Raw genomic sequence first — 27,985 nt, 5'->3', positions numbered from 1 at the left:
TCTCTCTCTCTCTCTCTCACACACACGCACGCACGCACGCACGCACGCACGCACGCACGCACACACACACACACACACACACACACACACACACACACACACACACACACACACACACACACACACACACACACATATAAGACATCCTATCGTTATTTGCGGTGCAGAATCTACCATTTCAATCTCAATAAATACATGATTTTTTTAATCAATAGCACTTCATCCAACAAACTCTCTCAGATTCACTTTTGTATTGTGTAGGAGGCTATTTAATTGTGGTATGTTTCTTTCCTATCCGTTGACTTCCCAAAAAACAATCTGTCCGCTCTCCAAAGCGTGGAGCGTCGGGAGCGCAGCGCTGCGCCAGAAATGGGGGCGTGTGCGTAAATGGCGCACGTAGAGAGCGCAGCGGCCGAGGAGGACAGGGCGGGATTATTTCAGTGTAAGAGGCTTCTTCCCCATTCTGAGGGGCGGATGTAGCGACGAATAAATAAATAACGACGATGAAAAAACTTGACAGCTCGACAGGTCCTCATTTGTCTTTGACAGAAGACCCCTACGCATGCATACCAGCGTCAAGCTAGGCAGACTACTAAAGAAGACATCCGGTAGACTTTTTCCCAAAATAAAACCCTCACTGACCAAATGGCATTGTTGAGTACCCTAATATCGACGTGAACATTTGGGCTATAGGCTTGTGAGACCTGATGTAAATATCAGGTCAAGAGTAGATTTAGGGAGGACAGGGGAAAAGGGAAATTAAAGGAAAAAACATATAGGTTAGTAGGGAGTGTTGTATTATTTTATCATCCTATTCTGTTTTACTTGATTTGATTTGGTTTGTGCAATACATTTTGCCTTTCTTTTATAGCATATGAATTGTATCATTTATCTGCCTTCTATTGATGTAAAGTAGTTATTTTGAGCTGCATGTTGTGTATGAAAGGTGCTATACAAGTAAAATTATTGTAATTATTATTATTATTATTAGTAGTAGTAGTAGTAGTAGTAGTAGTAGTAGTAGTAGTATTGTTGTTATTATTGACCTATCTTGAATGCCTTTTTTTTAACTGCTTTTATTTTTCAGGCTGAATCACAGAACTTCCGGTGTGGTTCTAGCTCCTTTTGTCCAGCTTGACGCTCCTCTCCTCTGTGTAGCCTCGCATAGCGTGAAGCCGCATAAGCTGTTTCCATAATGCGGGCGTGAGAGGCTGAGGCAAACAACGGGAGGGCAGCTGCTGGTTACCCGGCCACAGAGCGAGGAGCTGTCGGGCCGCTAGCGGGAAGGAAGGCACGGGCCACCGGACAGACAGACATCATGTCGAACCGAAAACACCGGGACAACCAGGAGATCTGCGCCCGCAAGGTCCGGGAGCTGGCCCAGTCCGGAGTAAACAAACACTGCTTCGAGTGCAGCCAGCCCGGGGTGACTTACATCGACATCACGGTGGGCTGCTTCGTCTGCACGTCGTGCTCCGGAATGCTGTAAGTCTCCGGTAACCGGGCGGGCACGAGCCAGGGAAATCTGACTGCCAGTGCCACCCTGCTGCTCATTTGCATGTTGATAACAAGTGCAATACCCCCCAGATAGGCAGCAAGATAGTAAAGTACCAGGCCCGTGATTGCACCACCAACCCAGAGACAGGGTATTTTCTTTTATTTTTATGTATTTTATTTATTATTATTATATTGGTTATATAGCCTATTTATTATACAAGTTTATTATAATATTTCTATCATAGGCCTATTTTATTTATTTATTTATTTAATTGTTAGGATTATTTTTTATTTTATTTTTCATCACAACAGGGGACGACGAGGTGGAGTGCTGCTGCTGCTCTGGTGGTGCAACAGCCGAGGTTGTGTCTGTACAAATTAATTTACGCAGTGTCCCCTTCTCCTTCTCTCTCTCTCTCCTTCCTCTCTCCTTGTCTCTCTGTCTGTCACTCTGTCTCTCTGTCTGTCTGTCTCTGTCATGCGTTTCCAGCTCATACTTGGTCATTTTGCAGGTCTGAGTTACGTTTCATTTCGTCATGGTGCAGGTTTGACTTCTCTCTCCAGGCCATGTGTGTGTGTATGTGTGTATGTACATGTGTCTGGGTGTGTGTTGTCACATTTTTGTCCTGCATGTCTAGCCTGGGCCCCACACTTCTCCTCAGGAAGAGGATAATAGTTACTGGCGAGGTTTCAGCACCCTGTTTGCGCAATCTTGCACACGTATATCCCACTTTAGAGCCTTTATTCCACAGCATGGAGAAAATAAAGGGATGCTGGAAACACTTAAGTTCTCTCTTTGACACAGAACCTATGTCACTATTTCACACCAAATGTTTGTACTTTATCTCACAGCCACCTGCCAGATATTTCTATTTAATGCCTGCTCTCTCCCCTTTCCGAATGAAACTGTCCGTTCTCAGTATTGCTAAAACCAGAAGAGGAATGGCCCTCATATCTCCCATTTTCCTTTTTTTTGGTCTTATAAATCTGATTCCTTCTCTTGATCTCTCTCTCTCTCAGGAGAGGCCTCAACCCTCCCCACAGAGTCAAGTCTATCTCCATGACAACCTTCTCTCAACAGGAAGTGGAGTTTCTCCAAAACCACGGCAACGAGGTGAATGACAGCCGGCCGAACTGGGTCAGGTGCATGGGCTCAGGGGGCGGGACTCGCTTGTTGTCATCGGGATGATTGACATGCAGATCGATCAGCTGTTTATCGCTCACTCCTAAGGTTCTCTCCACGTTTCTGGATTTGCCAGTAAAGCTACAGGTCATCCGGATTTAGTCAACTTTTTGGTTAAAGGGGAAAGAAATACTTTTAGATTCAGTGTGGTCATTCTTCTGTTGTGATATGAAATAGGAAGCATTCCTTTTGCGGCTACTGTACCAGTCTTCTTTGTGGTCAGGCTTTTTTGGGGGGAGGAATGCTGCTGCCCTGCCCACTCTGCACAGAGGAACAAATGGACCAGCAACCGCTCCACTAGGGCTGGGCGATATGGACAAAATCGAATATTTTTGACCAAATACCTCATGCTCAATATCGATGTGGCGACATATTGTAGGGATGGCTATTGGTGCGTTCATAAAATATTTACACAACATGATTTTTTGATCAATAACCATCAGTAAGGTGGATATAATGACTAAGTGGGTCAAGGCAAATAGCAGAACAGCTAGAACAGTCTGGTACGTTCAGAAAATGACATGGCTTTACTGTAATGTAGCCTTTAAAACCAGGAAAAGACAACACTTATGCCTATGACGATATTACGATATCCAATATCTAAGGCCATATCTAGTCTCATTATCACGATGTTGATATATATTATATAATATCAATATATTGCCCAGCCCTACGGTCCACCCAAACCACAACCTTCCCCATCTGTGTGTGTGTGTGTTAGTGTGCGCGCGCGTGTGTGTGTGTATGTGTGTGTTACACCCGCTCCTGAGCTTATCGTATATAAAAAGGACAGAGCGTTCCAGGCTGCCGCCATCAAGATGGCTGTTTTGCGATTTGGCGGCTGTGTGTGTGTGTGTGGTGTGTGTGTGTGTGTGAGTGTGTGACTCAGTGGTGTCAAGTGATGTGAGGAGAGGCAGAGGTGTGTATCGTCCAGTTTCTCATCATCACCACCATCTTCATCTGTTGGCTCATCGTCGGTGGATCTAGCTAGTCACGATTCACTGGCAGAGGCCATGATGTGAGGCCTAATATTTTCCGTGGCGCTTCCTCTGAATCTTGCATCGAAGATGAGTCATTACCGGGGCTTGGTGGTAAAATCTGCGTGTCTGTGTGCGTGAGCCTCATGGAATGCTATTCTATTGGGCCAAATGTCACACATAAGGAGGAATGTTTTTTTTAGACTCTGACCCCTCCCCCTACATCACACCAGCCGCTCGGCCGTTCAACCGTTCTAACGTGTGTTTTGGCAAAAAAAAAAAAAAAATGTGTGTTCAGGTTGGGAGGAGGACCTGGCTGTGCGTGTTCGACCCAAAGACAGACAGCTGCTCTGACATGAGGGACTCTCAGAAGTTCAAAGAGTTCCTGCAGGACAAATACGAAAAGAAGAAATGGTGAGAAGGTGCCAAGATCGAGGACAAGAGAGAGACACACCTGCTTTTATGTAACGGCTGAACAAAATTTGACAAATGACAGCTGTGTTTCTTGGAGGATAATAACTGAACAATAACTAAACTGAATCAATGAGTGAGACGAACACTTGTTGACTGTTACAACCTACTTTTGATCATTTCAAGGTTGTGAAACCAAACACTGTCAACTCTCATTTGCATTACACAAGTTGGACATATTATGTGTAGCTACTGTAGGACCGGGCAATCATTAAATATGATCGTTTGTCGTCTTTCAGAGTTATATCATGATGATGTGGTGATTTTGGCATGTTGTGGTTGTGACACACAATGCTGCTGTATAAATTGGTAATAAGAAGCCCATTTTATTTAGAAACTCTGAAAAAATGAGATATGGTAGGATATAGGAAGGAAGGAATATTATTTGAAAATTTCACTTTGTTTGACATCATGCCCTAACATTACCATTGGGTTCGGGAGGAACATCGATTTGATCATTTAGCATGTGATTTTTATTGAGAGATATCTATATATATATATATATATATACACACACACAGTATATCTCGATATAGAGAAGGAAAAAAACACATAATTATTGTGATATTGACCTCAACCCTATCGCCCGGTCCTAGGTGTAACCTGTATTATATTTGGTCTATTTGTGTATATTAGGCCAGTTAATCATGCAGAATCTCCCATCTCTTCCAGGCATTTTTCCAAGAGTAAGAACCGGAGGGATGTGGAGGGTCCTTGGAGCCCCGGGGTCCAGGCCTTGGCCCTGTCCAGCCAGGCCCCGTCCCACGCCATGCCCCCCAACGTCAGACCCGCCAGGCCGCTGGTGAGGACATGGAGAGAGGCACAGACCTTGAAGGAAGGGGAGTGTTAATATTGAGAGAAAGACAGAGAGAGAGAGAGAGAGAGAGAAAGAGGAACTGGTCCAAAAATAGAGAGATTGATTCGAGAGTGCAGGTGAGGAGAGAAGAGAATAGAAAGAGAAAGTGGGAGCTGGCAGTGGAGGGAGAGAAAGAGACGCATAAGTAGTTCAAAGCGAGTGAGTGAGTGTACAGGGAAAAAAGGTGAAAAAGGAGAGAGAGACAGAGAGAGAGAGAGAGAGAGAGAGAGGGGGGGGGGGAAGACCAGGTAGCCTCCACATCAAAGCCACTGCTTATGAATTATTGAGAAAGCATGAAAGAGACTGACTGCTTCTGCCTTTGCCCCGCCCCCACCTCTCTGTTGTGTTCCAGTCCCAGGCCCAGCTGCCATCGTGGGACCGTGCCCCTGCTGTCTCCCCGGCCGACATGCGGACGGACGTGTTCACCGCTCGGCCCTCGCGCTCCCAAAGCTTCAGAGACCCCTCTCTGAAAGGTAGGGGGGGGGGGTTCATCAATATGGGAAGATATTTTTGCCCGTAGCTGATATTTTGTGCCAATATCTTTACTGTGAATTTGACAGTACTACTATTATTACTACGACTATGCCTACTAATATTAATACATTACATGCTTTATCATATTCAATCACATGAAATCAATTCAGGTTCTGGTAGTCAGTGTAGTATTTGTCAACGATGCAATATTTATGATAATATTACCCCACTATTGTTTAGATTCTACTTTATGTTTTATTTATTGAATCTACTGTTTTATTGCTTATTTGTATGTTCTACTTTTGCGACTATATTTCCTTTTCCTTTTCCATGTTTCATTGACTTTAATCATGTGGTTGTGGGGAAACTGTTTGAGGCCGTAACAGCGATCAAGGGCCATACACATACATTTGACTTTTGAAGGTGGACAACTTTGCCTTGCTGCCTTTGTCATTTTTTTAATATTTTTTAATTATGGGCAAAACTGACATGTCATCTTACCCAGGGGCGTCATGCAAGCCAAAATTCTGAGGGGGCGACATTCGGCGGCGGTCAAAGGTCCCCCCGGCTAAAGATTTTCGGTGGCGACCGAAGGTCTGAATAGATCTGCCATGATTCGATCAGTCTCCCCAGATAAAGTGTGCTGAATCCACTCATGACTGATTGATTTATCCATCAATCGGTCCATTCAGCTATTTCTAAAGACAGATTTAGAGGAATATCTCATTTTAAATTAACATTAGGATTAGACTGTTGTGATGTCATTATTCAGTTTTAACCATCAATATTTAGCTCCTTTTCTCATTAGGGTAAATACTTTATATTTATTTAGAGATTTTGGTTTGGTTTTGGATTTATGGTTATTAGCGTAGTCTAGTCACTCACTTCTACACTAGCTTCTACACTGCTGCCACTTTTCTTGAAATAGCTCAATATTGCTTCACCCAAAATGTTATTCACATAAAAAAACTATATCCACAATGTTAATTATTTTAAAGAACTGCACCTTGACCTGGAGACATCAAATGGAATTCAGTGTTTTGCTAACTACGGTATAACATGTGATAGTGGTGGTAAAAATGAGCTCACTGCCATAACAGCTCTGGCTAACTAGAGTTGTGCGATCTTGACCACAGTCAGATCGTCCAATTGCCACCCTTTGACATCGCCAATGCACAAAGTCATCGCTAGGGGTGCTCCGATCCGGCTAAGCCACGATCCGATCCGATTCCGATTCCTGGGGCCACGATCCGATTCCAGAATCGATTCTCGATTCCAACGATTCTCGATTCCAGAATCGAGAATCGATTCTCAATTATGTAGTTTTATATTGCAATAACACACAAAGGTAAATATAAGACAAAAAATGACAAATGTATTAATGCTGAACTTCAAATTCAACTTCTGTATTACAGTCAGGGCCTAAATTCATTTTGCAAACTAGGGAATTCCCCCCTTATGTTCTTCAGATAAGATGGATTTATAGGCTGGGGGGATCTGTAGACTTTTGGGGGGAATACATTAACCAGAGTTCTTAAGTGCAAGAGAGGTGGCACCGTGGCAGTACAGTACACAAATGACATGAACATTTGGACACTTATTCAGCCGGTATCTTGCATGTTGCGTTCAGGTGCACTGTAAAAAATTTTTTTTTTTTTTTTTTTTTTACAATTTTAAGAATCGATTCTTGGGAGTTTGGAATCGATCCAGGAATCGTGGCATTAAGAATCGCGATCCTTTCAGAATCGATTTTTTTGGAGCACCCCTAGTCATCGCCCTCTCAAACCAGACAGATCAAAGGACAAGCAAACGACAACAAACATATTTATAATTAAATATTTGAATAACGATGCTCATTGCAGGCATCAGAAACATGTTTAAATATACAGTAGCATTGATTCACTAATAGTCTGAAGAACACACACTCAGTCTCACCGCTGTGTCAGATCTCAGGCAGCAGCCACACGCGGGCGGGGGGGCGATCGAGTTCGACCAGGAAAAATCAATCATCATTAGAGCCATTGAGTCGGCAATATACGGTCCGATCACCAATCGGCATCCCCCCCCCCCACACACACACACACACACACAATTTTCCACTCTTTCCTCCATTCCGTCTCACTGTTTTAACTCCATCACTAAGCATACACCTCTCTCTCTCTCTCAGACCCTGTCCTGTGTGGGATCGAGCGGCAACGTCCCGGCTCCTTGTCGTCGGCGCTGGGAGCTCAGAGCCACGCCCCCTCCTTCCCCGCCCTGCCGCGCCCCTCAGGTCCGTCCTCCACTCACACTGTGTGTCCACTCGCTGTTCTGTAAATCTCGTTAGAGAAGGAAATGGAAATGAACTTGCAGTCATCGTTGCCGTGTGGTCAGTCAGTGTGTTTATTTTCGTACCAAGCGGGGTCAAACATGCCCGCCATCTTTCTTTGCCCACTGGGTCGCTGTCGAGCCATTTTTCTTCTCTCTTAACGGATGACTTTCTTTCTTTCTGTCTCTTGTCTCTCTCTCTCTCTCTCTCTCTCTCTCTCTCTCTTCTCCAACCCTCATAGCCAGTAGCACTTTCAAAAACCACTTCACTTTAGGTAAGGCACGGCACAAACTAATGCATCTGACTGAGTGTGTGCTGAGATCGATAAGCTTCTGCCATGCTATATCATTCATAATAGAGGCACAATCTATGGCTGACCAGCATGCATCGCTCACACGTGAATTTCACTTTATTATAGAACAACAGAATAGACGGTTTTCATGGAAATTGTGTCCTAGGGAACAGTTTGGAACCTTACTGTATATGTCCTGTCAGTTATTGTACTAGCAAACACTGCAACAAGAAGTAAGCTGGGGGCCATTTAGAATGTTTATGTTGTCGAGTTGAAACTGTCTATAGAATGAAACAGAGCAGTGAGGGCAGGTCCTCTAAACCCGTTATGTGGGTGTGAGTACCTGCACACACACAGAGCGCACGCACACACACACGCACACACACACACACACACACACACACACACACACACACACACACACACACACACAACGGAGCACACGCACTCACACACACACGGATCACTCACACACACATACACACGTGCGCGCATGCGTGGCCGGCCAATGTCACACGCTGCAATCGGGGTGGATATTTTTCCTCATCAGTCAGGATCTCACTTCAAAAAGCCACATCTGAAGGCTGGGGAGGGTCAAGGAGAAACAAACACACACACACACACACACACACACACGCACGCATGCTGTTCCCTCAGAGGAAAAAGAACAAGTTTAAAGTAAAGCTATTTTTAGGCGGGCAGGCTGGTCGCCCTGTCAGCAGAGGGCCGCTGCTATTTGGCACCACGTTGCGTTGAAGCACTTAAAGTGTATGTAGGGCACAGCTGTAATCGCGCAGCGCAGATCATCAACATTCCAAACAAGTATGTCTAGGAAGGCAGACGTAAAGAACACAAAGATAGCGCCGCTATCTTGAAGCCGGGCAGGAGCAGGGGAGGACCGCTGGGATTGTATCCCAAAAATGCGGCAAACACGCGTGACTTCTGTGTGCTTTAAAAGCTGCAGATAATCTGTATCTTATCCAGGCTGCTCTCTGTCTCTCAGAGCAGGAAAACAGACCCCACACATTCCTATTCATGCTTCCAAGAATTGGATTTTGCAAACAAAACCAATTTTCTCCGTCTGAACAATGTGAGAGTCAGTGTGCACTATCAATGTTTTGGCTGATAATAGCATGCTTTGTGGCTAATGTTTGTGCAAAGCTTGTGTCACCACCCACAACGACCTTTTGACGCAATCTCCTGCCTTTGTTATGTTCTCACAATTGTGTTGATGGCAGTTCGCTGGACTGAACACTGTCCAGACTGAACACTGTCCAGACTGAATACTGTCCAGACTGAACACTGTCCAGACTGAACACTGTCCAGACTGAACACTGTCCAGACTGAACACTGTCCAGACTGAACACTGTCCAGACTGAACACTGTCCAGACTGAACACTGTCCAGACTGAACACTGTCCAGACTGAACCCTGTCCAGACTGAACCCTGTCCAGACTGAACACTGTCCAGACTGAACCCTGTCCAGACTGAACACTGTCCAGACTGAACACTGTCCAGACTGAATACTGTCCAGACTGAACACTGTCCAGACTGAATACTGTCCAGACTGAACACTGTCCAGACTGAACACTGTCCAGACTGAACACTGTCCAGACTGAACCCTGTCCAGACTGAACACTGTCCAGACTGAACCCTGTCCAGACTGAACACTGTCCAGACTGAATACTGTCCAGACTGAACACTGTCCAGACTGAACCCTGTCCAGACTGAACACTGTCCAGACTGAACACTGTCCAGACTGAACCCTGTCCAGACTGAACACTAGTGTCCAGGACTTTGTGGGCTTGCTGCTGCTGCAGCTTTGGATTTGATTGTTGTTGTTGATTGTTAATGCTACTAATATGACATGGCCTATAGCATGAAGACAGCACGTGATTAATTCTGTTTCTTTATGGATACAGGTTGATGACAGATTGTTTGATGTTGATTTAGGGCTGGGCAATATGAACACAATTCATATCTTAAGAAATTGTTTTCTGATGGGCGTCTGGGTAGTGTGGAGGTAAAGGCACTCAGCTAGCACCGCGGACACCCAGGTTCAATTCCCAGTAGCGGTACTTCCGGCTTGGTCAGACGTTCCTACAGACACAATTGGCCGTGTCTGCGGGTGGGAAGCCGGTGGGGTACGAGTCCTGGTCGCTGCACTAGTGCCTCCTCTGGTCGGTCGGGGCGCCTGGTCGAGGGGGAGGGGGAACTGGGGGGAATAGCATGGTCCTCCCACGTGCTACATCCTGCCGGTGAAACACCTCGCTGTCAGGTGAAAAGAGTGGCCGGCGACTGCACATGTATCGGAGGAGGCATGTGCTAGTCTACGGCTCTCCCCAGATCGGCAGAGGGGGGTGGAGCAATGACTGGGATAACAGGGGGAATTGGCCAAGTACAATTGGGGAGAGAATGGGAGGGGGGGAAATCTGACAAAACTTGATCAAAATAAATAATTTCGACGTTGACATTTAACAATATTTGTATAACATAAGCATAAGCAAAATCACGTTAAATTGCCAAATAGATGTTCATGCTTTGAACTGCATGGGAATAATACGATTAAAACTGTACCTTTCAAATAGTATTCTCTCATTTGTTTCATATATCCTTTTGTGAGAGAATTGGATTAACATTTGTTTTTTTTTTATCAATAACTTTGATAACAGAATTGTGTCTGAAGATAACTTAATCACGATCTGACTACTGACAGATGATACACGGTGCTAAATTGTTGCCCAGCCCTAGTCTGAGTCTGTCTTTGGGGGAGTGTGTGTAACCATAAAGCCACTTCTCATCAAAAGGTAGCATTACTTATACATAGGCTGCAGTTGGCCTTCCAGGCCTGAAGTGTTGAATGATACATGAGCGCAGCATCAGCACCTGCAGCTCCCATCGCCCATCTGTGCGTGGAGGATGATACGGCGTTCAAGACACCCCGGAACTCGGGGGGGAAGAAACGAGCTCCGACTTGTAAAAAAGGTCTTGTCTTGTCTTGTGTGTGGGTCTCAGGTCGGACGGTCTCCGCCTCAGGGACCACGGGGCCCTTCAGGGCCTTCCCCAAGTCTCTCAGTGCGGACTTTGGAGGCCTGAGCCATCCCCAGGCACAGACGTTGGCCCAGGCCCAACAGCACCCCCCGCAGGCTGGAGTGGGTCAGCGGCCTCAGCCAGGCAGCGGCCTCAGCGCTCAGGACAGATACGCTGCCGTGTCCCAGCTGGACAGCGTCTTCTCTGACCCACCGCCAGCCACAGGTACGCTTCTACAATGCTTCTGCTATCATGCTTCTAGTGTGTGTGTGGTGTGTGTGTGTGCGCGTGTGTGTGTGTGTGTGTGTGTGTGTGGTGTGCGCGCGCGTGTGTGTGTGTGCGCATGTGTGTGTGTGTGTGTGTTTGTGTGAGTACAAGCTCTTATCGATCCGTTGCCATTTGTGGGGAAGGTGGCTTGTGTTAGTGGCTAGGGAGAGGAAGAAGAGGGTAATAGAGATGTCAGACAAAGTGTTTGTGTGTGTGTGTGTGTGTGTGTGTGTGTGTGAGAGAGAGAGACAGACAGCCTCAGAGAGAGAGAGAGAGCCAGACTGCGGGAGAGAGAGAGAGACAGAGAGGGAGAGAAAGAGACAGCCTCAGAGAGAGAGAGAGCCAGACTGCGGGAGAGAGAGAGAGACGAGAGCATAGAGACAGAGAGAGAGCCAGACTGGGCGAGTGAGACACTTAGAGAGGGTGTGAGATTGTCGCGGGGCAGCTCAACTGGGTTGCGTAACGTCCTTACTCCAAATGCCAAGGCTTTTAGCAACTGAATTATGCCCATTGTGTTTTCCGGCTCTCGTCTACATGTTGCACATTCTGTTCTGAAGGACCTGGTTCATACGTTGTTGCAGTCCTCTTCAAAACAGATGAAGGACCTGGTTCATACGTTGTTGCAGTCCTCTTCAAAACAGATGAAGGACCTGCTTCATACGGTTTACAGTCCTCTTCAAAGCAGATGAAGGACCTGGTTCATACGTTGTTGCAGTCCTCTTCAAAACAGATGAAGGACCTGGTTCATACGGTTTACAGTCCTCTTCAAAGCAGATGAAGGACCTGGTTCATACGTTGTTGCAGTCCTCTTCAAAACAGATGAAGGACCTGGTTCATACGTTGTTGCAGTCCTCTTCAAAACAGATGAAGGACCTGGTTCATACATTGTTGCAGTCCTCTTCAAAGCAGATGAAGGACCTGGTTCATACGTTGTTGCAGTCCTCTTCAAAACAGATGAAGGACCTGGTTCATACGTTGTTGCAGTCCTCTTCAAAACAGATGAAGGACCTGGTTCATACGTTGTTGCAGTCCTCTTCAAAACAGATGCATGACCTGGTTCATACGTTGTTGCAGTCCTCTTCAAAACAGATGAAGGACCTGGTTCATACGTTGTTGCAGTCCTCTTCAAAACAGATGCATGACCTGGTTCATACGTTGTTGCAGTCCTCTTCAAAGCAGATGAAGGACCTGGTTCATACGTTGTTGCAGTCCTCTTCAAAGCAGATGAAGGACCTGGTTCATACGTTGTTGCAGTCCTCTTCAAAACAGGTGAAGGACCTGGTTCATACGTTGTTGCAGTCCTCTTCAAAACAGATGAAGGACCTGGTTCATACGTTGTTGCAGTCCTCTTCAAAACAGATGAAGGACCTGGTTCATACGTTGTTGCAGTCCTCTTCAAAACAGATGCATGACCTGGTTCATACGTTGTTGCAGTCCTCTTCAAAACAGATGAAGGACCTGGTTCATACGTTGTTGCAGTCCTCTTCAAAACAGATGAAGGACCTGGTTCATACGTTGTTGCAGTCCTCTTCAAAACAGATGAAGGACCTGGTTCATACGTTGTTGCAGTCCTCTTCAAAACAGATGAAGGACCTGGTTCATACGTTGTTGCAGTCCTCTTCAAAACAGATGAAGGACCTGGTTCATACGGTTTACAGTCCTCTTCAAAACAGATGAAGGACCTGGTTCATATGTTGTTGCAGTCCTCTTCAAAACAGATGAAGGACCTGGTTCATACGTTGTTGCAGTCCTCTTCAAAACAGATGAAGGACCTGGTTCATACGGTTTACAGTCCTCTTCAAAACAGATGAAGGACCTGGTTCATACGTTGTTGCAGTCCTCTTCAAAACAGATGAAGGACCTGGTTCATACGTTGTTGCAGTCCTCTTCAAAACAGATGAAGGACCTGGTTCATACGTTGTTGCAGTCCTCTTCAAAACAGATGAAGGACCTGGTTCATACGTTGTTGCAGTCCTCTTCAAAACAGATGAAGGACCTGGTTCATACGTTGTTGCAGTCCTCTTCAAAACAGATGAAGGACCTGGTTCATACGTTGTTGCAGTCCTCTTCAAAACAGATGAAGGACCTGGTTCATACGTTGTTGCAGTCCTCTTCAAAACAGATGCATGACCTGGTTCATACGTTGTTGCAGTCCTCTTCAAAGCAGATGAAGGACCTGGTTCATACGTTGTTGCAGTCCTCTTCAAAACAGATGAAGGACCTGGTTCATACGTTGTTGCAGTCCTCTTCAAAACAGATGCATGACCTGGTTCATACGTTGTTGCAGTCCTCTTCAAAGCAGATGAAGGACCTGGTTCATACGTTGTTGCAGTCCTCTTCAAAGCAGATGAAGGACCTGGTTCATACGTTGTTGCAGTCCTCTTCAAAACAGATGAAGGACCTGGTTCATACGGTTTACAGTCCTCTTCAAAACAGATGAAGGACCTGGTTCATACGTTGTTGCAGTCCTCTTCAAAACAGATGAAGGACCTGGTTCATACGTTGTTGCAGTCCTCTTCAAAACAGATGAAGGACCTGGTGCATACGTTGTTGCAGTCCTCTTCAAAACAGATGAAGGACCTGGTTCATACGTTGTTGCAGTCCTCTTCAAAACAGATGAAGGACCTGGTTCATACGTTGTTGCAGTCCTCTTCAAAACAGATGCATGACCTGGTTCATACGTTGTTGCAGTCCTCTTCAAAGCAGATGAAGGACCTGGTTCATACGTTGTTGCAGTCCTCTTCAAAACAGATGAAGGACCTGGTTCATACGTTGTTGCAGTCCTCTTCAAAACAGATGCATGACCTGGTTCATACGTTGTTGCAGTCCTCTTCAAAGCAGATGAAGGACCTGGTTCATACGTTGTTGCAGTCCTCTTCAAAGCAGATGAAGGACCTGGTTCATACGTTGTTGCAGTGCTCTTCAAAGCAGATGAAGGACCTGGTTCATACGTTGTAACAGTCCTCTTCAAAACAGATGAAGGACCTGGTTCATACGTTGTTGCAGTCCTCTTCAAAACAGATGAAGGACCTGGTTCATACGTTGTTGCAGTCCTCTTCAAAGCAGATGAAGGACCTGGTTCATACGTTGTTGCAGTCCTCTTCAAAACAGATGAAGGACCTGGTTCATACATTGTTGCAGTCCTCTTCAAAACAGATGAAGGACCTGGTTCATACGTTGTTGCAGTCCTCTTCAAAACAGATGAAGGACCTGGTTCATACGTTGTTGCAGTCCTCTTTCAAAACAGATGCATGACCTGGTTCATACATTGTTGCAGTCCTCTTCAAAACAGATGCATGACCTGGTTCATACGTTGTTACAGTCCTCTTCAAAACAGATGAAGGACCTGGTTCATACGTTGTTACAGTCCTCTTCAAAACAGATGAAGGACCTGGTTCATACGTTGTTGCAGTCCTCTTCAAAACAGATGAAGGACCTGGTTCATACGTTGTTGCAGTCCTCTTCAAAACAGATGAAGGACCTGGTTCATACGTTGTTACAGTCCTCTTCAAAACAGATGCATGACCTGGTTCATACGTTGTTGCAGTCCTCTTCAAAGCAGATGAAGGACCTGGTTCATACGTTGTTGCAGTCCTCTTCAAAACAGATGAAGGACCTGGTTCATACGTTGTTGCAGTCCTCTTCAAAGCAGATGACGGACCTGGTTCATACGTTGTTGCAGTCCTCTTCAAAACAGGTGAAGGACCTGGTTCATACGTTGTTGCAGTCCTCTTCAAAACAGATGAAGGACCTGCTTCATACGTTGTTGCAGTCCTCTTCAAAACAGATGAAGGACCTGGTTGATACGTTGTTGCAGTCCTCTTCAAAACAGATGCATGACCTGGTTCATAAGTTGTTGCAGTCCTCTTCAAAACAGATGAAGGACCTGGTTCATACATTGTTGCAGTCCTCTTCAAAACAGATGAAGGACCTGGTTCATACGTTGTTGCAGTCCTCTTCAAAACAGATGAAGGACCTGGTTCATACGTTGTTGCAGTCCTCTTTCAAAACAGATGCATGACCTGGTTCATACATTGTTGCAGTCCTCTTCAAAACAGATGCATGACCTGGTTCATACGTTGTTACAGTCCTCTTCAAAACAGATGAAGGACCTGGTTCATACGTTGTTACAGTCCTCTTCAAAACAGATGAAGGACCTGGTTCATACGTTGTTGCAGTCCTCTTCAAAACAGATGAAGGACCTGGTTCATACGTTGTTGCAGTCCTCTTCAAAACAGATGAAGGACCTGGTTCATACGTTGTTACAGTCCTCTTCAAAACAGATGCATGACCTGGTTCATACGTTGTTGCAGTCCTCTTCAAAGCAGATGAAGGACCTGGTTCATACGTTGTTGCAGTCCTCTTCAAAACAGATGAAGGACCTGCTTCATACGTTGTTGCAGTCCTCTTCAAAACAGATGAAGGACCTGGTTCATACGTTGTTGCAGTCCTCTTCAAAGCAGATGAAGGACCTGGTTCATACGTTGTGGCAGTCCTCTTCAAAACAGGTGAAGGACCTGGTTCATACGTTGTTGCAGTCCTCTTCAAAACAGATGAAGGACCTGCTTCATACGTTGTTGCAGTCCTCTTCAAAACAGATGAAGGACCTGGTTGATACGTTGTTGCAGTCCTCTTCAAAACAGATGCATGACCTGGTTCATAAGTTGTTGCAGTCCTCTTCAAAACAGATGAAGGACCTGGTTCATACGTTGTTGCAGTCCTCTTCAAAACAGATGAAGGACCTGGTTCATACGTTGTTGCAGTCCTCTTCAAAACAGATGAAGGACCTGGTTGATACGTTGTTGCAGTCCTCTTCAAAACAGATGCATGACCTGGTTCATAAGTTGTTGCAGTCCTCTTCAAAACAGATGAAGGACCTGGTTCATACGTTGTTGCAGTCCTCTTCAAAACAGATGAAGGACCTGGTTCATACGTTGTTGCAGTCCTCTTCAAAACAGATGAAGGACCTGGTTGATACGTTGTTGCAGTCCTCTTCAAAACAGATGCATGACCTGGTTCATAAGTTGTTGCAGTCCTCTTCAAAACAGATGAAGGACCTGCTTCATACGTTGTTGCAGTCCTCTTCAAAACAGATGCATGACCTGGTTCATACGTTGTTGCAGTCCTCTTTCAAAACAGATGAAGGACCTGGTTCATACGTTGTTGCAGTCCTCTTCAAAACAGATGAAGGACCTGGTTCATACATTGTTGCAGTCCTCTTCAAAACAGATGAAGGACCTGGTTGATACGTTGTTGCAGTCCTCTTCAAAACAGATGAAGGACCTGGTTGATACGTTGTTGCAGTCCTCTTCAAAACAGATGAAGGACCTGGTTCATACGTTGTTACAGTCCTCTTCAAAACAGATGAAGGACCTGGTTCATACGTTGTTGCAGTCCTCTTCAAAACAGATGAAGGACCTGGTTCATACGTTGTTGCAGTCCTCTTCAAAACAGATGAAGGACCTGGTTCATACGTTGTTGCAGTCCTCTTCAAAACAGATGGAAGGACCTGGTTCATACGTTGTTGCAGTCCTCTTCAAAACAGATGAAGGACCTGGTTCATACGTTGTTGCAGTCCTCTTCAAAACAGATGCATGACCTGGTTCATACGTTGTTGCAGTCCTCTTCAAAACAGATGCATGACCTGGTTCATACGTTGTTGCAGTCCTCTTCAAAACACATAAAGGACCTGGTTCATACGTTGTTGCAGTCCTCTTCAAAACAGATGAAGGACCTGGTTCATACGTTGTTGCAGTCCTCTTCAAAACAGATGCATGACCTGGTTCATACGTTGTTGCAGTCCTCTTCAAAACAGATGCATGTCGCTAACGAACGAGTCATAATGTGCAAGACTTCATGTGAGGATGGCTTGCGCGTACTGCAACACGCCATGTTGTTTTCTGCTGCTCTCTGTCTGCTGCTGGAGGCTGGTTATTGATTTCCTGTCACGGCTCAGTTGGATTGATATGGAGCCGAGCGTGATATGATGATGATATGAACGTGATATGATTCATATGAGGCTGAACGTGAACGTGGAGCAGTTATTTTATTCTGGGTGCTCGTAATGCGTTTGTACTTTGACGACTGACACGACAGTTTGAAGCCTGTCTCTGTCTTTGTCAGATCCACACACACACATACACACACACACACACACACACACACACACACACACACACACACACACACACACACACACACACACACACGTCAAGATAACAACACTTGATCTCTTAAATTAGGCCTCATATAGGATCCTTAGGCCATGTTCACATTACAGGCAAATCCGATTTGTCATTATCTTGATTGGTTTCCCAAATCTGATTTGGGAGTGTGTCCACACTGCCACAAATCTGATTTGGGCAAGTGTTCAAGTCGGATCTGTGTGTCCAGATACAATGAGTCAACATACAATGTTTCTGGCAGTGTTTACATGTCTGCTCTTTGCTCTTCAAGTCCCTGCCCCCTGCAAAAGACACTCTCAAATCTGATTTGGGTGATCAGCGCGTCCACACTGAAGTCTTGGAGCGTCCAGACTCATAAAACCAATCTGGATAGAATCATTAATAGGTCATTAAAGTTCACAAATCGGATTTGGCCTCCTAGTCTGAACATGGCCTTAGGTCAGTTTAGTGACCGATATCGTACATTATTTTGATTAGATCTCCTACACTATTGGATGTTCTGTGGTGTATTTTTGTGCTGCAGCTTTTCAGTTTTGGTGATGTTTGTATATAGCATCACTCTGAAGTTCAACCTACTACAGTTTTTTTTTTTCACAAGGGGACACAGTGTTCCCTTTTAAATTAAGCAATCAGCTTTACGAAGTCAAATTTCAGTTCCAAGTCTGATCATCTATATTCCCGTGACCGCAGAGGATTGTACGGGATGGTCTCATGGAAGCGCCGACCCGACAACAAAATCGTACTCCAGTCCGCACCGCAAGTGGTGCGGCCTTCACATGATGTCGGAAATATAGAGGTGATAGTTAACGGACCCAACAATGTGGTAAATAAGCCTGAGAAAGTCGCAATATTCTCTAACACCCGAGTCGCAGAGAGAGACTATCATTATATGTTGAAATCATTATAATATGATACTGCTTGGCATTCTGTGTAGCGGAACAAATATACAAAAATATTATGGTATTAACTTAAAACACCAATTACGTACTGTAATGCTTTTGTACTTTGACGAGCTACATGACAGTTCGAACTGAACCCTGTCTGTGTGAGATCTTTACACACCTGTCAAGATAACAGCACTTGATCTCTTACAAATTAGGCCTCATTAGACCCCCAGGCTGATGATGTGTGTGTTTGAATGTTTGTTTTCAGCGCCACCTGGTGGACCTCCGCAGTACAACGCCATCTTTGGCAGCCGGCTCTCATCCAGCTCCACTCCTGCCAGGTAAACCAAGTCCAATTGAGTGCGGTCAAAGAATCTGTTTGTCTTCAGAGAAACAGGTCAAACAGTCTGTTTGTCTTCAGAGAAACAGGCCAAACAGTCTGTTTGTCTTCAGAGAAACAGATCAGTCTATTTGTCTTCAGAGAAGCAGGTCAAACAGTCTATTTGTCTTCAGAGAAACAGGTCAAACAGTCTGTTTGTCTTCAGAGAAACAGCTCAAACAGTCTATTTGTCTTCAGAGAAACAGCTCAAACAGTCTATTTGTCTTCAGAGAAACAGGTCAAACAGTCTGTCTTCAGAGAAACAGGTCAAACAGTCTGTTTGTCTTCAGAGAAACAGGTCAAACAGTCTGTTTGTCTTCAGAGAAACAGGTCAAACAGTCTGTTTGTCTTCAGAGAAACAGGTCAAACAGTCTATTTGTCTTCAGAGAAACAGGTCAAACAGTCTATTTGTCTTCAGAGAAACAGGTCAAACAGTCTGTCTTCAGAGAAACAGGTCAAACAGTCTATTTGTCTTCAGAGAAACAGGTCAAACAGTCTGTTTGTCTTCAGAGAAACAGGTCAAACAGTCTATTTGTCTTCAGAGAAACAGGTCAAACAGTCTGTTTGTCTTCAGAGAAACAGGTCAAACAGTCTGTTTGTCTTCAGAGAAACAGGTCAAACAGTCTATTTGTCTTCAGAGAAACAGGTCAAACAGTCTGTTTGTCTTCAGAGAAACAGCTCAAACAGTCTGTTTGTCTTCAGAGAAACAGGTCAAACAGTCTATTCATCTTCAGAGAAGCAGGTCAAACAGTCTGCTTGTCTTCAGAGAAACAGGTCAAACAGTCTGTCTTCAGAGAAGCAGGTCAAACAGTCTATTTGTCTTCAGAGAAACAGGTCAGTCTATTTGTCTTCAGAGAAACAGGTCAGTCTATTTGTCTTCAGAGAAACAGGTCAAACAGTCTATTTGTCTTCAGAGAAACAGATCAGTCTATTTGTCTTCAGAGAAACAGGTCAAACAGTCTATTTGTCTTCAGAGAAGCAGGTCAAACAGTCTATTTGTCTTCAGAGAAGCAGGTCAAACAGTCTATTTGTCTTCAGAGAAGCAGGTCAAACAGTCGGTTTGTCTTCAGAGAAAAAGGTCAAACAGTCTGTTTGTCTTCAGAGAAACAGGTCAAACAGTCTATTTGTCTTCAGAGAAACAGGTCAAACAGTCTGTTTGTCTTCAGAGAAACAGGTCAAACAGTCTGTTTGTCTTCAGAGAAACAGGTCAAACAGTCTATTTGTCTTCAGAGAAACAGGTCAAACAGTCTGTTTGTCTTCAGAGAAACAGCTCAAACAGTCTGTTTGTCTTCAGAGAAACAGGTCAAACAGTCTATTCATCTTCAGAGAAGCAGGTCAAACAGTCTGCTTGTCTTCAGAGAAACAGGTCAAACAGTCTGTCTTCAGAGAAGCAGGTCAAACAGTCTATTTGTCTTCAGAGAAACAGGTCAGTCTATTTGTCTTCAGAGAAACAGGTCAGTCTATTTGTCTTCAGAGAAACAGGTCAAACAGTCTATTTGTCTTCAGAGAAACAGATCAGTCTATTTGTCTTCAGAGAAACAGGTCAAACAGTCTATTTGTCTTCAGAGAAGCAGGTCAAACAGTCTATTTGTCTTCAGAGAAGCAGGTCAAACAGTCTATTTGTCTTCAGAGAAGCAGGTCAAACAGTCGGTTTGTCTTCAGAGAAGCAGGTCAAACAGTCGGTTTGTCTTCAGAGAAACAGATCAGTCTATTTGTCTTCAGAGAAACAGGTCAAACAGTCGGTTTGTCTTCAGAGAAACAGGTCAGTCTATTTGTCTTCAGAGAAACAGATCAGTCTATTTGTCTTCAGAGAAACAGATCAGTCTATTTGTCTTCGGAGAAGCAGGTCAAACAGTCTATTTGTCTTCGGAGAAGCAGGTCAAACAGTCTATTTGTCTTCGGAGAAGCAGGTCAAACAGTCTATTTGTCTTCGGAGAAGCAGGTCAAACAGTCTATTTGTCTTCGGAGAAGCAGGTCAAACAGTCTATTTGTCTTTGATTAGAGGATTTTCTGTGTGTCCTGTGGCCGCTGCCCCCTTTTACCAGCCATCAAATGACTGATCCTCCATTGCCCGACATGTCTCCTGATCCTGTCTTCTTCTGCTTCTTCTTCTTCTTCTTCTTCTCCTCTCCCCAGTTCCCCCGGTGTCGATACAGTCTCCGGCTCCCAAACCTTTGCAAGTAGGTAGCGAGGACCAATCCCGTCACGCCCCGGCTCTGTATTTCCATTTCAATTCAGCACCCCTCAATTAGGATGCAACTGTCCCACCTGAAGCCAGCAGCTTTGTAGCGCGGTTTGAATAGCGGGGAATGCTAGCCTGTTAACCCCGCTGCACTGTGAATGATCTGCCTGTCTCTTCCCCCCACTGTGTGTCTCAGATTTCCCCAACCCATTCAGCTCTGGCTCCTCTTCGCAGCAGCCCGTTGCCCTCTCCCCCAGTAACCCCTTCTGCAGCGCCTCGGGAGGTGAGACTTGCATGTAGGCCCATAACTCGACCACGTCCCGCGCATCTTTTACACGTCCGAAAAGGTCGCCGTGACCCAATCGGTTCCTCAGATGATTTGCTGCAACGTTTTTCCTTCAGGCTGATGCAGTGGTTTCAGTTTTACAATTTAAAATGCGTTCAGGCCCGTGGGCACAGTGGCGCAGTGGTAAGCGCTGTCACCTCATAGCTAGAAGGTCCTGGGTTCGATTCCCACCTGGGACACTGTGTGCGCTGAAGGAGTGCGTCGTCCGCATGTCCTCGAGTGCCCTCCGCCCAGGTGGGGTCGTCAAAAGGGCCTTTCTGTGTGGAGTTTGCATGTTCTCCCCGTGCCCCCCGGGGGTTTCCTTCATATAGGAACCCCTCACCAAGACATGCAATATCCTGGTCGCTGAAGTGGTGCCTCCTCTGGTCGTTCGGGGGGCCTGTTCGGAGGGAGGGGAACTCGTTGGAATAGCGTGATCCTCCCACGTGCTATGTCCTACCAGTGAAGCTTCCCTGTCAGGTGAAAAGAAGCGGCTGGCTACTGCCCATGTCTTGGAGGAAGCATGGAGCCAGTTTCGGCTCTCCCCAGTTCGGCAGAGGGTGGATCAGCAACCAGGATAAATAAATTAAAATTTGCACTAATGGGGGATAAAAATGGGGATAAAAAAAGAATCTGGAAAAAAAAAGTATAAATGCTTTCAGGCCAAATGGTGTAGATTTGTATTCGGAAAATCCAGAAATCGTCAAATTTTGTGGTTTTGTTATATCATTTTCATTATATCATTTGGGTAAAGAGGTTTGTGTGTGTGTGTGTGTGTGTGTGTGTGTGTGTGTGTGTGTGTGTGTGTGCGCGCGTGCGTGTGCGTGTGTAGGCGGGATATGCAGAACGAGTTGCTGTGTGGTTCAAAATGATTCCATTAAAACAAGTCTTAAAATAGCTAATAAAGGATCATCGTGTCCTCTCATTTCCCAGCTAATGACAGTTCTTGATCAGGTGTTACATCTTATGTAACATGGACTGATTCGTGTTTTTTAGCTTAGCGTCTTTATCGTATTTGTAAATTGTTCTACCACTATTACTATCTTATTACAACTTTCAATAGTATTTTGACTACATCCAACTATAAAACAGTATTAGTGGGTAATATTATTAGCCATCATACATCCTGATGTGTCATATCACGGTTCTTGATTTGATGTATTTACTGTATATATGTGTGTGTCTTTTCCACAGGTGACTCGTTTGTCACTTCGCCCACCTCAGTTTTCCCGCCGTCCGCCTCCTTCCAGCCCCACCACCCAGAATGCATTTCCTCACGAGTCAGCGAGCAACCAGGAAGCCAACGGTAAGTTACAGTATGAGCCATGTTTTCAATAACTACAGTGCATTGATTTATGTTGATTTATTTTCCATATATGATAAATGTCTTACCGGTATATACAGTATATATATCACAGAAAGGACACAGAATAGAATAGAATAGAATAGAATAGAATAGAATAGAGATATTTTGATGAGCTAATATATGACTCATCCTATCGCATCGTGCCATGCCAGTGTATTTACTGACACTGTAATATACTGTACCGAACCCATTTTCATCATGCATTCATCATATATATGTATATTGAACTCAAAAGGACATGACTAATACATGTCATTGGCTACTTGCCACTTGTCCACTCGCTGCCAGTGTGGCATCTATGTCTGTGTGCTGGCTTCAGATCAAACGCTCTCAGCCTGAGGGGCTCTGCTATAGCACATCGCTAATGGTCGATTCTCACAGCAGCCAGCGAGCAGCCTCAGCCCACCGAATACTAATAACCAGGATGGTGTGTTCACGCTTTTCTCTCTGATTTCTGACGGAGGGGGGGGGGGGGGGGGGGGGATTTTGATACCGGAAACCGTTTCATCTCCAACTCACAGCCGAAAGTGACGGTCTGTTTGTGTGTCATGTGCCCCCCCCCCCCCCCCTCCCCTTTTCAGGTTTCGCCTCCTTCCCCGCGGCGTCCGACTCTCAGCCCAAAGTCCCTCGCCCGATGTCGGTGAACCCATTTACCGTGAGTGCCCCTTTCACGGCCCTTTTTTACCATCGAGGGGCACCGAGTGCACTCTAGCGGGAGGCTGTTTCGGATGCGGGGCTAATTGGGGGGGGGGCTGACTTAATTGGTATTTTTTGCAAGTTCCCTTTTTGCTGCAAGACACCCAGCGAGTGTAGTAACTTCCTCCCTGCTCTCTCTCTCTCTCTCTCTCTCTCACACCCTGCCTGTCTCTTCTGTTGCTCTTTCAGGGGAATGTTTACCCCAGCAGAGGGACGTCGCGGAATCCTTTCATCTGATCCTGGCGCCCCCTTCGGCCCCCCTCCGCTCGCCCCCCCGGCCCATCCATCTCTGGAACCTGAGGGAGGAGGAGGGAGAGAGAGAGAGAGAGAGAGAGAGAGAGGGGTGAACTTGAGGAGTCGCTGCCATTTCAATGCCTCGGGAGTATTTTCGGGGGGGGGGATGCCCCAGACGTCGTCCGTGCGGAACCCCAGCCGCCCCCCCCCCCCCCACCCCCCCCCCCTCTCCTCTGTCTGTGTTTACGTGCCGTGTTGGAGAGGAAAGAAACGAAAAAAACCAGGTGTGAATGTGACCTCTTGTGTGCGACACTTTGTGTGCGTGTGCGGGGGAACAGGTGCGAGTGCGTTTTGTGCGCCTGCTGTGTTTGTACCACGTGACGTGTATCTGTACCACGTGACGTGTATCAAAAGGTGTCCGTGTGCCAATAGAAGCCACCTCAGGGCTCTGTGGGCGTCACATTATGGGCGACGCCTCTATCCGTTTTTTTGACCTGCAGAAACACACACACACACACACACACACACACACATACACACTGCTGCTGCTACCTGCGTCCATCTCCTGCTTAAGTGCAACGACCAGCCCACCAGTAAATACGTCAGCATCATCTCCTGCTTGCCTTTTTTTTCTCTCTGTCTCTCCATGGAGCGAACGTCCCCAAAAAAAACAACAACCGGTTGAACACTAGCCATTTGAATGGGTCCAGGTTTACCATACGATAAAGCAGAGAGATCCGGTCGACGCCTACCCAGCGTCGAGAGACAAGTTAAAGACGGTTACAACAGCCTTAACAGCCTCCTGATGCATGTGCGTTATAAAGGGTTCAGAGATGGACGGGCTTCTCCTCCATAGTGGGTGTGTGGAACATGTTTTTGCATTTTGTTACTATTTCATCAGGTATCGGTTGGAGGATCATCATCTGTGGTTTCCACTCAGGCTGCATGCGCTTAGAGGGCTACAAGGAGATGCTACTGAATGTAAAAGCATAAAATAAACTAGATGTGTTACGTCATTGCTCCATGTAACGGACCAAATGTTTCTTGTTGTTTTCGGGGCGACATGGAGGCGGGGGGGGGGGAGTTGATTTAGTTTATTTTGCCAAAAAATAAATAAATGAGAGATCCGTGTAAGAAAGTCTTTGTAATGACAAGTGTCCATGTTCATAAAATCAATTTGTTGCTTCTTAAGACACTTGGACTCTTTGCGTATCTGTGCATGATTGTGTGTTTGTGGTTGGTGAGAGAGATGGAGAAGCGTGACTATGTGAAAAGTACTATGCTGTGTACATTGAATGAGAGGATGTGTGTTCAACATAAGCCCTCGTACAAACACAAAATGAAAGGTTAAATATTTGTCTAATCAAAATGTGTTGTGTTTTACACAAAGGGAGTGCTCCTCCAGTATGTTCTCAGTTCTTGAATGTGGCACCAGCTCATCTGTGAAAGGCAGTAATGACGTAACCAAACAGCAGGGGGTGCACGTGGTCCAGTTTCTCTCACCTAGTGCAGAAGGTTAGGCTAATTTTGGCTGCATATTGCATTATCATATCATCCAGTACAAAGATAGACCTACTTTATATATCTGTCAAATTAAGCATTATTGAATTAATTAGATTAATTTACTGTAACTTTAATTTATCACACCCATCCAACACGCAGTGAGGGATAGAAAATGCATCGTCTGCCAGATACTTGTTTTTTTTTAGACAGTGTTTGTCCTCAGCAGACACAATTTTAATTGTAGCAATAATAAGAGCTACTTCATCTAATCACACCAGGCTAATCATATGATATCACTGATTAGGGTAATATATCACCCTAATCAATGTCAGAACAACGAGTAATCACAACAATAACTATCATAAGACCCCATATAGCCTAGTATAGTGTCTGTGAGTTTAGTGACCTATATCGTACTTTATTTTGATGGGAACTCCTACTAAACTATTGGATTTTCAGATGTTTTTATTATAGCATCCTTCTGAAGTTCAGCCTACTACAGCGTTATAATTTTTTTCACAAGGGGACACAGTGTTCCCTTTTAAATTCGTTTTATATCAAGAGAAAAGTCACGGTGCAATCAGCATTAAGAAGTCAAATTTCACTTCCAAGTATGATCATAATATTCCCACGACCGGACAGGAGAGATGGGATGGGCTCATGGAAGCGCCAACCCGACAACGAAATCTGACTCTAGTCGGACCGCACTTGAAGTAATGCTGCCTTCAGGTGATGTCGGAAATATAGAGTTGATAGGCAAGGGCCCCAATAGTGTTAAAGTTAAGATAAAATAAGCCTGGGAAAGTCGCAATATTCCTTAACACCCGAGTGTTATGCGAGAATAGCCTATAACCCCCCCCCCCCCCCCCCCAGAAATTATTCTGTCCAGAATTCCATGAGTTATCTGCATTGTAAGTAGAGAGATAACAGTGAAATTATCAAAACAGCCATTATTCTACATTCTCTAATTGCGTTAACTTCTTGTAAATGAAATAATGCTGAAGTTGAATAATTCATCAGGGAACCCCCTCAAGGACCCCTGGTGGTCCCACGGACCTCACATTGAAAACCACCGAATTATAATTAGACTATTATTACATGTTAATGCGTGGTATATGGTATAAATAATTACAATGAATGCACTATTTAACGTGCACGCTTTGTTTAATTTTTAGTTGTCAAGTCCAGCGAAACAAATATGCAAAATTATTTGGCCACAGTTTATCAACTTAATTAAAACATCAACATAGGCCTACCTGACACACTTTCTCATGTATTCTGCCAATGCAACACAAAGTAAACTACGCTGCTTCCTTTCTAAAGAAACAATCACCTCAAAACAAAACGGGCCTATTTTTTTTTGTAGTCCCAACTAAAAAAAAAAGCAGTGGAATGCACAAGTAGTGTGCGACTTTGGCGCTCTGAATTCAGAGTTTCGAAGGGGTCCCTGAACGCCTCGTGTTCTAGTGTACTACTGAGTGACAGTCCCGCTCCACGGTAGCTGCCCCACTCCACGCTACAGCAACACGGGAGAGGCAGGGGTGTGTGTGGGGGGGACTCTGTACTGTACTGTGGTGTGTGGACTTTAAAGGCTGGGGATTAACGCGCTCAGCCAGCCTTTTTGGAAACACAGTAGTAGTGATTATTAGCGGGGAGTATAGGGGGGGGAGCTCCATGTGCTCGGGTCGGTGTGTGTGCGCCTGCTGGAAAACTCGTGGTTGAATCTGGAGTGAAGAACAGCCGTAAAAGGAGGAAAACTAGACGATACAGCTACTACAGCCATCAGCAGCGACCCAAGCTAGAACAAGACCTCTCTCTCCCCGGGCCCTCCTCCCTCACATGCCTGCGTTGATGTGGGAGAGAGCGGGGAAGATGTTTGCATTACCTCGCTAAAAACTTGCAGAAAGGGTGCATTGCAAAGAAAGAAAGAAAGAAAAAGAAAGAAGAAGCATTTCTCTCGTTGTGTGGATAAACAACAAGTCATCGCCATGGAAAGCCAGCAGCAACAGCAGCCGCAGCAGCAGCAGCAGCAGCAGCAGCAGCAGCAGCCGGGGGAACCAGCGCAGCACAGCCAGCAGCAGCAGTGCGAGGACGTGCGCAAGAGCGGCTACCTCCGCAAGCAGAAGTCCATGCACCGGCGCTACTTCGTGCTGCGGACGGCCTCGGAGCGCGGCCCGGCGCGCCTGGAGTACTACGAGAGCGAGAAGAAGTTCCGCGGCAAGCAGGCTCCCGTGCCCAAGAAAGCCCTGGCGCTGGAGACCTGCTTCAACATCAACAAGCGGGCCGACGCCAAGAACAAGCACATGATCGTGCTCTACACGCGGGCCGAGAGCTTCGCCATCGCCGCCGAGAACGAAGCGGACCAGGACGAGTGGTTCCAGGCCATGGTGGAGCTGCAGTGCAAAAGTAAGCAAAACTAATAACAGAAACACGCAGGCTGAACTCAGTCACACGCACACGCACGCACAAACACACGCACGCTCTCACTCACTCTCACTATATATGAGCTTGGAAACGTGGCATTGCAGAGCTGCAGCAAAAGCGCACTGCAGATCGGGACTTGTCTCAGTCATTCTTGGATAATATGCATGGGGAGGAATTGAAATGCCATTATAGTTTTGCCAGGAGGATCTCGGCCAACCACGTTTACATAGCTGCATGTCTCACTCACTATTTAGTCTCCATGCACTGATGCGTTTTATGCCACGCGATTCACTGTTTAGGCTGCTATACGCATGCTGCTGTGAAGGCATTTAAAAGAAGGCTGCTGTTTTTTTACCCAGGGCATGTTATAGCGCTCCAAGTGTTTACAAACGGCCTGGGATGTGACATGCGCCTTTAAGTCGCCCCGTGGCCCTTTTATCCTCGCCACCACT

General features: G+C 45.6%; 2 protein-coding genes across 2 annotated transcripts in view; both read left to right on the top strand.

Annotated features, from left to right (window-relative positions):
- The first annotated feature begins 1,198 nt into the window (after positions 1-1,198).
- agfg2 (ArfGAP with FG repeats 2) lies at positions 1,199-23,744 on the top strand. The gene is given in 15 exon segments (XM_083640333.1): positions 1,199-1,485; positions 2,518-2,611; positions 3,956-4,071; positions 4,801-4,930; positions 5,337-5,457; positions 7,626-7,730; positions 8,008-8,040; positions 11,074-11,313; positions 18,693-18,765; positions 20,940-20,983; positions 21,182-21,268; positions 22,505-22,556; positions 22,558-22,616; positions 23,258-23,331; positions 23,562-23,744. Coding segments are annotated over 15 exon segments (1,443 nt in total). The 5' UTR covers positions 1,199-1,318; the 3' UTR covers positions 23,610-23,744.
- A 3,019-nt stretch (positions 23,745-26,763) lies between these two features.
- The window catches only part of LOC310779108 (insulin receptor substrate 1-B), a 66,271-nt gene continuing 65,049 nt past the window's right edge, over positions 26,764-27,985 (top strand). The window contains exon 1 of the mRNA XM_083639606.1: positions 26,764-27,515. Coding sequence (XP_083495732.1) covers positions 27,098-27,515 — 418 coding nt within the window. The 5' untranslated portion in view covers positions 26,764-27,097. The remainder of the gene's footprint in view (positions 27,516-27,985) is intronic.

Source organism: Poromitra crassiceps, assembly GCF_964638095.1.
Source record: "Poromitra crassiceps genome assembly, chromosome: 7".
NCBI lineage: Eukaryota > Metazoa > Chordata > Actinopteri > Beryciformes > Melamphaidae > Poromitra > Poromitra crassiceps.
This window is presented reverse-complemented; position numbering and strand designations above follow the sequence as displayed.